Source organism: Ptychodera flava, chromosome 4 (assembly GCF_041260155.1).
Source record: "Ptychodera flava strain L36383 chromosome 4, AS_Pfla_20210202, whole genome shotgun sequence".
In the NCBI taxonomy this organism is placed as follows: domain Eukaryota; kingdom Metazoa; phylum Hemichordata; class Enteropneusta; family Ptychoderidae; genus Ptychodera; species Ptychodera flava.
Window position 1 is genome coordinate 46,161,740 of NC_091931.1, and position 13,995 is coordinate 46,175,734.

At 37.8% G+C, this 13,995-nt stretch overlaps 1 protein-coding gene across 2 annotated transcripts; it reads left to right on the top strand.

Moving 5' to 3' along the window:
- Positions 1-1,399: 1,399 nt before the first annotated feature.
- On the top strand, positions 1,400-12,794 carry LOC139131968 (NF-kappa-B-repressing factor-like). 2 transcript variants are annotated; one of them, XM_070698304.1, is made up of 2 exons: positions 1,400-1,609; positions 10,613-12,794. In XM_070698304.1, exons 1-2 carry the CDS (start codon positions 1,428-1,430, stop codon positions 12,069-12,071), a joined length of 1,641 nt encoding a protein of 546 aa, XP_070554405.1. In that variant the 5' UTR covers positions 1,400-1,427; the 3' UTR covers positions 12,072-12,794. The 2 variants fall into 2 exon arrangements, with proteins under 2 accessions (XP_070554405.1, XP_070554406.1); XM_070698305.1 differs by having other exon boundaries at positions 1,431-1,609; positions 10,457-12,794.
- Positions 12,795-13,995: the final 1,201 nt, after the last annotated feature.

Genomic DNA, 13,995 nt, shown 5'->3' on the forward strand with positions numbered 1-13,995 from the left:
AGGCTAACACATAATATATAGGGCCTATAGCATTTGCATGCACATAATGGTGAATAAACCTAAAATAATACGCTATGCACATAAAATCTTAGCTGCAATAATTGTAGCCCACAGGCCTTTGTTTACAGTGTTAGCTACTCGGCAAACAAAGGCCCGTGGGCTACATTTATTGCAGCTAACAAAATCTTAATTTTTATACGTATGAAAGTATAATGCTTGCACATAAAAAATAGTGTTAGTGTTGGCAAATGAAGTAGTATTATTCAGTAATGAAATATTTATGAACCCTTCTACAATACCACAGGCACTAGACACGTCGCTTCGCGATCGCTACTGATTCACAGTAAACAGAGGGTGTGAACACAGTCGTTTGGTGGGCTATTCAGCTCTGGGACTATTCGCCCCATAGACGAGTGTACAGAAGCAAGAAACACCTCGGGGCGTTTCTCGCTTCTGTACACTCGTCTATGGGGCGAATAGTCCCAGAGTTGAATAGCCCACCAAACGACTGTGGTGTGAATCAGTACCGATTGCAAAGCGACATGTCTAGTGCCTGTGTATTATACCACAGGCGACCCAAGTAGGCCCTATTACTGAGTTTTTCACACTGTTTCCTCTATCATTTTCTCTTCTTTCTTTATGCTCTGGAATGATCGGAATAAATAAAATAAATGGTTTATATAACCTAACCTAACCTAACCTGTGACTCTTTATTTATTTTACACTCCATTACAAGGGCGTATATCTCTCATACACACATGCTGTAATTAATTAGTCAACACAACTAATTATGCTAATCCGTGGACTTATCAGGGATTTTACAGGTTGGTCAACATCGCGAAAGATAGGAATGGTTACTAACTTTTTCATTAACATCACTATCTTTCCGATGTTGACCAACCTCTGATAAGTCCACGGATTAGCATAATTAGTTGTGTTGACTAATTAATTACAGCATGTGTGTATGAGAGATATACATTCTTGTAATGGAGTGTAAAATAAATAAAGAGTCACAGAGGCTAGGTTAGGTTATACAAACTATTTATTTTATTTATTCCGATCATTCCAGAGCATGAAGAAAGAAGAGAAAATGATAGAGAAAACAGTGTGAAAAACTCAGTAATACTTGGGTCGCCTGTGATTATACTTGGCCTACAAAGATTTTCAGTGCAGTGACTGTTCAAGTTCCGGGTCCAGTGGTCCAGTGCGTTGGTCAGCCTCGTTTTGAAATCTCTTATTTGCGAATTTATGTAACGCCGTTCGAATTTCGTTCCCCGATTATAATGCAAAAACAGCATTTATTTTACCGATAAATTGATAATATAATTTTTTAGGATTTTAATAAGTTTGTTGCACAATTCTACAAGAGATGAAGGAGGACGAATGGTGTATCTTGAAATACAAAATTACTGAGCCCAAACTCCAAAATGGCGGATTCCACGACAAACGAATCAACGGCCCGCCTTGAAAAATTTCGGCATCATTACGAGCCAAAGCACCACTGGGAAGCAAGAAGAGAATTTATTTTACGTAATCTTGGTGATTATCCGGAAAATAAGCTTATTACGTTGTCGATGGTATGGGCAAACATGCAGTTTGACGGGTGCAAGTAAGTAAGGTCATAGTGATCGCGCAAATGCAGTGCCATGTACCACTGAGGTCGCACGCACACAATGCCGCGCCGCACTGCGGACAAAGTCCGTTGCGATTGGATTTGGACCTGTTCTTCTGTTCCATCCATTCGTCCCACCGCATCCATTATTCAGAGGTGCCTAGACTTATTAGAACAGTACAAGGACAATGTATAGTGAGGTACATGTAACATGTACACGTCAATTTATTTTACGCACTATAGATCACTGGCACCACCGTACTACACACGTACGCGATTGTGCAATACCTTAGTCCAAGCTTAGTCAAAGCTTATATGAAGCTTGGCGCCGAAGCTTAGAACAATGGTTTGCGTGCCAACCTTAAATTAAGACTGGGACGCCCAAGATTAGCTGAAGCTTATCCTTGCACACCTTTGTTGAAGCTTAGGGCTAACTAACCTTTATAAAAGCTTAAACTTCCAAATCTTGTTCCAAGCTTGGGCAGTAAAGCTTGGGCCGAACTTTACGGATAAGCTTTTTATCATCCTCGTTTCTACTGTAGCTTTTGGGTCCCTTGACCCAGCATTTGACCTAAGGGTTATTTTTTTGCTCAGTTTAGGGAGCCGATTTTGCTGCAGAGTCTTGCCAAATTATTGGTTTGAAAGTTATGATCCACATTTAAGTAAAAATATAGACCAGTAGGCGGGCTTTGGATAAAATAACCACGAACGTGTTGAAATATGTTTGCGTTGAGACTAGCCCCGACTGACATCGCGACAGGAACACCTCTTGTCATCACTGTCCAGGACGCCCGGTGCTCATGTCGTCTGCACAGCTGAAGAGTGCGGCTTGATCGACTGCATCACGACTTTTATGCAGTGTTCTCCCCAGAAATTTCTGAAACAGGATCGGCTAATTTGCATAACAATAACTATGTAAATTTTATGTTAATTATGCAATACACAGGTCACTCCACAGCATCAGAAAAAATCCCACAATAAAAGGATAAAGCAAAGTCTTTTATGCTCTTTAAGCACTTCATATATTACATCCATATTTTCATTTAAAGTCTTCCAGTTCTCTCTCGAATAACATTCAAAATCAGACGTTTTACGTGATCCTCTGTTACTACCGGTACATGTTTGTCTGTAGCCAGATTGCTATTCTAAAACCTTGGATGTCTTTTTTAAACATCCATGGCAATACAGTTACACGGACAAGTTCATACGGGACTGAATATTGCACTTACAATTCGGAGTCAGCAGAGCATGCCTGCAGAGAAATATGTTGACTTTAAAACTCAATTCATAATAAAGAGAAGCCCGAAAATATTGATTCGGGTATTTTCAAGAACAAGATTTGAAATTGCATCGACTTCTACTTCAACAAACGTACGAAACTTCGACAACTGCGCGGCGTCGGCAGCGGCCATGCATTGTGATGTGTAGAGCACACTTGAACACACGCGACCTTTGAACCTTTACTGTATACCCTAAGCGTACGTACATAGCTGCTGTATTCAGATGATCAGATGAATGATTATTTTAGCTCATGTAGTTCCTTTTAATTTCATTTCATGGTGCCTTGAATATTGTAAAACGGGTCATGGGTTTTGAAACTGGATCAAGTGCAGTTGTTTCTCAAAGTCAATCGAACAAATCCATGCAAGTTACGAATGCGTGACACGAGGTGACACACATGGCTTCAACGTCATGTTGACGTACACAAATCTCGAAATGGCCAACTTGGACACGCAACGATCTGAACACGCGGCAGTACCATACATTTTTGCATCTGATTTTTGTCTCAGTCAATCGTACGATTTCAGCCACTTCTGATCGAAATCACTTTTTTTGACCTTCGGATTCTTACCAGTGCGAGACATTGGTTGCAACGGCAGTTCAACCAGTTGCCTATAGACTACTATAGTATCGATGCTTTGACCATGAACTACCTCCATGCTTTGACTGAGTGCCCGCTGGCAAAGATGCAACACCGAGCCTTTCGTTGAGTATACCCCATGTCCGTTGTATGAAATGACCGTTGTCTGTACGATCGGCAGCGTAACACATTTCATGCTTTTTGAATTTAAGTTTCATCCGTCTTAGCCGATGTTCATTTGCACATGGAGGTAGGAAGAGATGATTTGCAATACAGCCGGCCCATTTATTCTCCTCACAGACAAGCGCGACTTTGGGTGCTTTGCACCCGATAACCCTGCCTCATCGTGTGTAAAACACCTAAAGCATCGACATAAAAGGAGAACAGTCTAACCATTTCACACATTTTGGCAATGGAATAAACCTTTTAATCATCTGGCACGTCATGTTATTGCCACATTAGAACCGTTTCACACTTGATACGCTCGCTGAAATAAAAGTGACAAAATCGCCGCCGAGAAACAATAGGTCTTCAGCCACATTTAAAGAGAATCAGCGGACATGAAACAGGATCGGCATAAAAAATAAAGGATCGGGCGAAAAAATAAAGGATCGGGCGAAAAAAATAAAGGATCGGGGCCGATCCTGTTAAACGGCCTGGGGAGAACACTGAATTAACCGCTATATGACAAGTTTCTTGTTGACAAGGTTTAATACCGATGTACTGAATTATATCGAGTATAGCCAAAATGAGCCACAAAAATCCGACTACACTTCTGAAAATACACGACAGCGAAGAGATGCACACACCACACTTTACGATTTGTAGTGACTCAGAAAGTTCGTGATCCTGTTCCTTGTAAGTTTTTGACACAAATCATATTACGTAGTAAAGATACTCCCACGAAAAACAAACTTTAATGTAGGTCGTTTAAACAAGTTTAGTCATATTTAGGCATGCCAGTGACAAAAATATACGATCAGACGATGTAGTAAATACCTTTGAAATGGTTTATTCGTATATTGCAACAAAATGTACACAGTATCAGTATATACAAGTTACGAAGCTGTACTCACTTCAAGTATTCCCTAATCCGCTCACAAATTCCTTTCTAAGATGATAAATTCGGCATATTGGACGTGTTAGGAAGGACATGGATAATTCTTGAAGATGAACTGACTGGCACAACTATACTATTAAATGTGCATCCACGTTGCATTCGTACAACTTCAGGCGAGGCCGTACAGACATCTGTAGGTTTTCCTCCGGGAGCTGCGCGAGGTCGATTTTGACCGGATTTTGGTGGGCCTCGTAACTTTCATGAAGGGCTTTGAGTATTTTTCAGAGCTGAAAAATTACTCACTTTACACACTCCAGCCTATGTTTCACATTTAATTCGGCATTTCATATAAATATTAACATCCTTCAAATTATGGAAACCCGGATTGACATCTTAATAATTAAATCGTTTAATTTGAAATTTTACTACAACCACCCAGTGAAGTGGAATGGCCCAAAAGCGGAATAATATCAACAAGTGAAACGGTTGCCATCACTCCTTCGCAACCAACTTTCTATATGAGTACGGCGCGAATAATGAATAAAGAAGGGCCCATTTCTGTCGATTTCGTATCGAGTATCGAAATGCCGCCAGGGAAATGATCAAAACCAATGTATGCATGTATGATAGAGGGGTTATTATACATAATGCGTTTGCATTTTGGACACATCACTCGAATACAATACGATATCGACCAAACTGCATATCTGCGTTTTCCGCCGTACGTAACAGCTCCGTTGTTTGTCCTTAGGTGAAGGTTAAATGCCAAGCTTCACCGAAGCTTAATCCCAGCTAGGCTTGATTTAACAGTGGTCAAAGTGATAGGGTTTTTATGGTAAAGCTGGGCTGTAAGATTCCTCATGTGCTATTTATAGCAATTATGCAATCTGTGTAAACAGTGCAATGAAAGTGTAACATGATTCCTTATAATGCTTTTGATGACCTTGAACTTCTTAAGTTACAAACATTTGTCTCTTCAGTGAGCTTTCTCTGAGTATGTACAGTCTCAACTTATTCAACAGAACTTACTTTCAATGTTAATTTGAAAGTTAAAATGTGCTTGGTTAAGGTGGTTAGAAAGGCTAGAGCGTCAGTTATAAATTTCAACAAAACTATTAAAATATAAAAGTAGTCAACATTCTCTGTGGAATAAAAAAAACTAGACATTTGGGCACAAAGGCATTGCAGAGTTATAGCCTGTTAAAACTTCTGAAAAACTGACCAAATAAGAAGAAGTTGGGGAGTCCTTAGTGTATTAACTATGGTAGAGGTCCCCTAGCTTATAATAAAATGTTTGAAAAGGGAAAGTCATTATTTGCTGTTTTTCAGGAAAGTTTGACAAGGCGGTGCTGGCATTCAGAGTGAGTGACTGCTATTGTAAATGCATTTTTAGATTCTTTGAGTGTCAAAGATGTGTCAAAAGTGAGATTAACCAAAAAAACTGCTCTATGACTTCAAAAGAGGGGTGCAAATATGGCTTGTTTTCAACATTTTTGACACAATAACAGTTTTCCTACATAATTGTATACCAATTTAATCCAACTTTGAAATGAGATATGGACATGGAATTTTTACATCCTATTAACAAGGTTACAGATAAGATTTGTACGGCACAATTTTCCTGTATTTGAAGTACTTTTTGAAAAATCACATTTTGAAATTTGAAAGAATTTTTAATAATTTTTTGATATATAAACCCATGTAAAATCATAAAAACAAATTTTATTTACAAATCCTGCCGTACAAATCTTACAATAAATAGTGTCAACATATTTATAACTAATTTGGTAATATTAATACTATCCAATTATTATTAAATTCAAATATTTAAAAAAACATGAAAAATTAAATTTTAATATTTACTGGTGTCATATTTCAAAATCATGGCTGCAAATATATAATTTTTATATTCTTTGGAGAAAATATTAACTAAGGGAGTTATCCTGAAAATTTGAACTAAATATCTTGATTCTAACACTTGAAATTTGACATTAACTCCGAGAAAAGAATTGGTGCAAAAATAGCCTTTCCAACCACCTTAATAGGATGAAAATACAGATATAGATAACCAGCTGAAGATTCTTTATAACCTGACAGATATGCTGTTTTATTATGACGTAAATCTTGATTTAAGCAAGTCTTGTTTACTTTAATTAGAATGTAATTAACTCTTGTTTATTTGCTATTATAGACTAAAATAGTCTGATGAAATATGCAAATCTGTATTTTTACGGAATTTTTTTCCATTTTTGGTCAGGCCATCCTGAAATGAGCTATCAAAGATATCCACCTTCTTCATCAATACATGTGTCACAAAAGGTTATTCTCTACATAACACAGCAGAGCTCTGTCAACTGTTGAGTCGCTTGTTTTTTCAAAACCGCTGGTCAGACAGCTTTAGTATTTGGTTTACATGTCCCTAGGATGACCTTAGTGAGATAATTTCATACAGTCAGGAAATACTTAATTTTGTATCCATGTCTATAGTAGCTTCAGGGACTTCGGCCCTATGTTTAATAAATTGGTATTAATTTTGAGTGCATTTCATGAGGAAATTGTTCACTGGTAGTTTGTTTGAACGCATACAAAATGCACATTGAGAAATAAAAATAAAATGAAAAAAAAAAATTCCCTACCTACCTACCCTATTTTTGAAAACCATGTAATCGGAACAGCACAATTTTTTTTTGGCCTTAAAGGAGAATCAAGACAAGAGTAGTTTAATTTTGTGTTTTCATAAAGTGACAAAGCACTATTTCCCTGAAACCGCATTTAATAATTGTCCTTATACTGAATATGCTTTTTTCCGTCTGGGTTTTCCCAGTTACCTTTTTTGAAAGATTCAGAAACGTTATAAAGGAAACTATTACTACCAGTAGTATTAACAAAGTACAATCAGGCCTTTAGCAAAACAATGGACAGGAGCACAGAAACATTGGCCTTTTTGCTTGGTTCCAATTACATCTCCTGAGAAGCCCTGGAGAGCTAGTTTTATAATTGCAACCAAATCAGATGTACACAGTGTCTGAGGACCCTTTCTTTTATAGTTGAAAACAATAAAAGCACAGCTAATCATTGTTTCATCTAGGCTGCACAATTGTGAGATTCCCCCTCTTTGGTGTGCTCCACGCTGCCAATCGTACGTAGAAGGGGCGACCCATCGCGCACTGCACAGAGCTGGCTGTAATGGCATATGAAATATTATAGGTGTTACACTTTGGTGCATTTGACCCGTTATCAGCACCTGTTAATAGTGTAGCAACAGGCATCGTATAGTGTAGCAAAAAAAAATTTACATGAAAGGGACTGATTTTAGTTCAATTTTGATACTTTTTGAACTGCTTCAATAAAATGCTGTTGAAACAATACCACACGTTAATTTCCCAATGCTGATTTTGTATATAAAACCTGTCAGCCAGTTGAGAGTTACGTTCACAAAAGTTCATTGCCCTTGCCCGATAAGGTTTCTGTGTCACATTATCTCTGTACGATTAAGAAAAGGAGACAAACTGAAGTTTTTGTGCATTGTATGAATGTCCATAACACTATGAAAATAGTTCTGGTAGCATAAATTGACATGAAAAATCGAAGTTTCCTGTTACAGAAACATGTACAGTTACAGTGAATGGCATGGCACTGTGACAGTACTGCATGATGTGGTGTAAATGCGTCCGGTTTTTTAATTCAGTGAACAGACACTGACTTATTTTTCAGGCAAATAAACCCTAAAGTTAACTGTCGGTTATTTTCCCATTCTAAAATGACTGACAAAATGCAATTGGAGCAAATCTGACATCGAGAAACTCCGCATTCAAAACATGGCAGACTAGTCCTCTTAAGTTGTTCATTTTAACTCTACTGAGTCTGCACACAAGACTACAAGACCAGCTAGGTCACTAGAAAAGTACAGCTAACTGGTTTGTATAGGGCAATGTTGATCCAAGACTTACAGTGGTTAGGGATAATATATATGTAAAAAAGTGACAAACAAGTACATTATTTTTTTCAGAAGCTACAAAACATTCCTTAATAACTACTGAACATTTTTTCTTGCGTTGTGTTAGTGCGCACAGTTAAGATAAAATTGAACAAAAAATCCCTTGAAGGTACAGTGGAAAAGGCTAGATGTTGTTATTATGTTTGAATGTACACATGTACTTTAGTCCTAAGAAAGCAAACATTTGTACAAACAAACATACAAAATATTTAGAGGGTATAAATGGCAAGCGAGGGTATTTGGTTGCAGATATAAGACCTCAGGGGTGAGAATTAGCATATTCAGCAGGAAATAATTACCGAGTGAAGAGGGATTTGTCACCTGTCGGTCTCCATATGATGTTGACCAAGCACACGTTTGATGATCACAATATTATAGTTCTGGACAAGGAATCAAATTGGTTTTTACATGGAGTCAAGGAAGCAATACACATTGTTGGCTCTAATCTTGAATTGGATCATGACCACAGCAGCTATGCCTTACCATCAGTATACAGTAGCCTAATTCAGTCACATGATTTACCGGTGATCACTGAATGATGGCAATTGTCCAGCCAGTGTCATTCATGCTGATGAAGGGTTACCGGACGGACCCTAAAGCTACAGACTGTAGTAACTTTATTTGTTGAGTGCAACGGTTAAAACTACACTCACGACAGTTTAACATGGTCACCGTGTGGTACAGGCACCATATTCAAAATGCAGTGAATTGAGTTACACATTTCCTTGAATGTTATTGAAACCATCTTATGTCTGACTCAGTAATAATGAGTTGTATTGGGAAACAAATCGTCCACCAAGCAGACCGCGAATATTATGCATCCTCACCCCCTCATTAAAGACTTCAGTTATGCATTACCAAAGGTCATTGTCAATCCTACATGTATGTGCAGTGAAATCTGTCTAAACCTAAATCTGTCTTATCTGGAAACCTGTCTATAGTAGATGGCTTTTCAAGTCCCTTTCACATACGACACTATGCTAAATGAACCTCTATAAACCAGACATCTCTAAACTGTACAATTTTGTCAGTCCCTTTTGTGTTCAGTTTAGACAAGTTTTGCTACATACGAAGTATGTATCATCTGCTTGTCCCATTGCTATAGAAGTTGATATGCATGTTCCCAAGTTGACCTCCAGTACCTAAGTTGCAGACCTTATTTGATTTTGTCATTCTAGTTTTTCTGGTGTCAATATTTCTTGAATGGACCAATTTAAACCCAATGTGAGCACAGTGTCCTTGACAGTATTTTTCTCCTTGTAACTATATGATCACTGTGTTTAATGTCTTATGAAATTAATGTAGTGCATGTTACTTTCTCATACTGAGTTTCATAGAGAAAACAGTCAAGAATCAGGTTTTTGTCATGCTTTGTGTATGAACTGCAGATTTCATAATGATTCCAAAAACTGCAAAACTTAATGATGCGATTGAGCATTTCAAAAACATGGTGACCCTCTCATCACCAAAGTCAAAAACAAAAATGGTGGGCAATGATACTTTAGGCTGTAAAAGGAGTTTTAGTACTCTGACTGACATTTTTGTTCAAAACCACTGCTATCTTGGACAGGATGACAAATGCCAAATGTGGCATGTTCTCAGTACACCAATCTTTCTCAGTCGGTGGTTTTACATGTAGTGTGCAACCTCGTGTCCTCTCCAAGAATTAACATTTTCATAAATGATACCTGCTGGGTAGTACATGTCTTGTGTAGTTCATCTTCAACTGAGTCTCTTCAGTTATGTAGGTAAATTGTATGATTTGATGTTCATTTTATTTCAGTGTTTGCTTCTAGTTCTAGTTATAACACTTTGCTGTTTACTTTCTTTAGGCAAGCACAAGGCTTTGTGTCAAAGATCCAGTGTATAAGAAAAATGCTGGTAGAGCTAGAATAGCTAATTGTCACAATGTCTCCTTTCTTCCAGATATGACCATGAATTAATGGAAAGAGTGGAAGAGATGGCCGCGGGTATCACAGTGCATTCTTCCAAACAGAAGTAATTTATTACACACTAGAACAGAAAACCATGAATTCCAACTTCACATCTGACATGTCAATTTCTTCCTGTGTCTATTTAAAGATATGCTCCAGAATTAATGGAACGGATCAACAGCTTGGCTGCTGGTATTGTGATTGGGAATTCATGTCCAAGTATGACACCTGACACAAAATCGTTAAGTGATGGTAAAAAGAGAAAGAGTGACACAAAGCAAACTGAACATGAATCACAAATGAAGTCACCAAGACTACAAGCCAGCCAGACACAAAGTGATGACAATCTTGTACACCCTGAGCTAAATCCATCGGTCTTGCAACAACTCCCTCTACAGGTGAAGAAGCTAATGATTAAAGAAGCAGCTAATCCACTTGGTGTGCTGGGGAATGCACTCTCAAAGTTCAGTCTCAAACCTGAATTTACATTTGCTGACAGATCACAGATCATCCAGGACAATAATTCTGCCTCAAATGCAAAGGCTAAGAAAAAAGCCATAATGGTGAACCACAAATGGGAATCAGTACTGCACATTGGTTGTGTTTACATAGCACATGCAGAAAGCACAAATAAGCTTGAAGCAAAGAGACTCTGCGGAGAGAAAGCTGTTTCACTTCTAAAAAATGACCATCTTATAGTAAGAGATGTGGCCAGGAACATCCATGGGCAAAGGGTGATGAGGCAAGAATTGATTGCTTTAACAAAGAAAGGGAGCAATTCTGATGATGGAGATAAAGTCAATGAAGAAAAAAATCCACTTTCCCGGTTGGTGATCATGGAAAATGCCAAGGAAACAAGTCCCATATGTACCATCATGAACTCTTGTCAGATTTCAAAATTAGCAGTATCTTTTGAGTTTAAAGACTTGACTGAAAGTCTTGGAGGACAGAGAGCATTTGTTAGTAAGCACATTTGTAAAGTAATTGTTGAAGGTCAGGTAGTTGGGGTTGGGGTTGATGCCATCAAGAAAGATGCAAAGAAAACGGCCGCTGAAAAAGCATTGACCAGATTACGGAAGATTTGTCCAACTGTAAAAGTCAACCAAGAAATTGAAGATGCCCTAACAAAACAGGAAGTGATGAAAACAACAATACAAGAAAACAAAGAATTGCCAGATTCAAATATTGGAAGCAAACTTATGAAAAAAATGGGATGGAGTGGAGGTGGACTCGGAAAGGATGGAAATAAGGGAATAGAAGTGCCAATTGCAATTGAGGAAAGACATCGTAGGGAAGGACTTGGCATGGGTAGACCTGTTGGAACTGATAAAATTGATTACAAGACAGCGCAAGAAATAATAAAGAATTATGCCCTGTCTGATAATCAAGATGACTTAGTGTTTTCTTCAGAGTTGAATAATGATGAAAGGAAAGTTATTCATCAGGCTGCTGGCAAATTTGGATTGAAGAGCAGATCCTATGGCAGTGGTGATAATAGATACTTAGTGATCAAAAAAATCCGAAATGCTAAAGACATTGTTGAACACTTGACTCAAAGTGGTGGATCATCAGCAAGATATGAGCTGATTCTTCCAGAACAGCATTGAAGGAATTTTAGGTGTGTTTGTTAGACGTTCTTAAAGCTATAATGCTGTTTGTGTAAGCAGTTGCAAAAGTTGTGTCAGCTGATTTTGTAACACAGTCCTGCCACCAAGAATGCACCAAGACTACTTTCTACTGTTTAGAGTAAAAATTCAGTTAGTTTATTCACAATATTAATATTTTATTATTTTCTGGAAGTCAGTGTAACCATATTTAGTTTTAAAATTCATCGTTTCATAAGAGTTCAGGTATTGTACCATTGTCTTACACGCCAGCAGGGCACATCAAATTCATCAGACATGTCAGTGTTAATGTCCTTATGCTTCTAAAAGGTTGTAGACATGTCTTTTAATTTCGTTTTATGGATATCTATCCATCTGAGTCGGAGATATGTGCTGATAGAGAGGGTTTTACTTTAGAGTGGGGTTTGTCAATCAAGGGGTATAGTTTGTTAAACTTTGACGATATGAGGATGAAGATCCAAATTTGAATGTTACATATGAACTTACCACAAAACCAGTGTTTGCGTAAGAACTGTGGTGGACAAATTATTAATTTTCAATCTTTAAAGTTTAATGCTCACTCTAGTTTTTATTACCTATGTAATTTAATGTGTGCAGCCACCCTCCCACTTCTACTATACAGATGGCTGGCTCAATGCACTCTCTGGTTTCCAAGGGTGTTATCAACAGCAAATAAAAATATGGATGCCACAACAGTTTCTTGAACTTGTGTTTCCCGGAGCTGCTTCTTGGTCATTTTCAGAGTGAGTGAGTGAATAATGATAGAATGGTGTTGTCACAAGGAGATACAATGGAGTTCCTGCTTCATATATGAAGTGACACTTAAGTGTGTGTAGCATAACTTTTATTTTATGCAACCCTCAGTGTCATCTTTATTCGTGCTGTGCTGTAGCCTTAAAGAGGCAATTTCAACCCTGGTTCTTGCACTAGTGAGTTCTCCTCCCAGGCAAACACTGGGTTTGTTACAATGTTTAATTTGCCCTAATTAAGTTACACAATTTATTGCAACCGTTTGCCACCTCTGCTAATCCTGCTGACACATTTCCAGTATTTGCCAGGTTTATAATTGCAACAGTCATGCTCTGATATGACGCGGACTATATACACAGGAGACTGATTGGCGCGTCAAGTTTACACAAGTGTTTGATACTGAGTTGCAGACCAACAATGGCCCTTTCAGGCCTAGATTTTTGCCACCAACGCACGAAAATCCTAAAAAAATTCTCAGGTCTTATCAGTTTTTGATTGGAAGTGTGTCGCTTGATTGCAAAGATACTTATGATATCTTTCTTGTAAGTATAAATGACTCCTTGCATCTCATTCCAAACACCTTGACAGTCAGCAAAAGTGATCCAGATGGTTTTCTTTTTTTCCTTTTTTTTTAATTCCTAACAATGCTTATCTTTTATCACTGGCTGCATAATACTTCCATTTTTTTCAGCATTTTTGGACATTTAAACGGATATCAAGGATAGCTGTACTGATGAGTGACATAACCCCCCCCCCAAAAAAAAAAAAGATGACGCACACTTTGACCAGAAACAATTTTTTTTTTCCGCCTAACAAGAAAATAATATGTGAGTCAGTAGAAAAAACAGATATGAAAATGTTGATTGTTCAATCAATTTCCAGTACTATATCAAAATTGAAAACTGGCTTTTTTGTCATGTCAGGCCATTGATTACCCTGTATACCCAAATTCCTTGAGAGTATGTCCACAATTACCAATGATAACAATGGGTTTGGGCCAAACCATAGTGATGAAAGCATTATGAATCTATGAATGAAGTTCATTTCTTTATTACATGGTATTGCATGATTTGCAGGTAAAGTGTTGACGATGTTGGCTCTGCCTGTTAAAAATCCTCTCTTCAAGTTGTTACAGAGTATTTTCAACACAAATGTG

Coding starts and splice junctions, on each gene's coding strand:
- LOC139131968 (XM_070698304.1), top strand. CDS start 1,428: ATGGCGGATTCCACGACAAACGAATCAACGGCCCGCCTTGAAAAATTT. Junction 1,610..10,612: donor ATGCAGTTTGACGGGTGCAA/GTAAGTAAGGTC, acceptor GTCTATTTAAAG/ATATGCTCCAGAATTAATGG.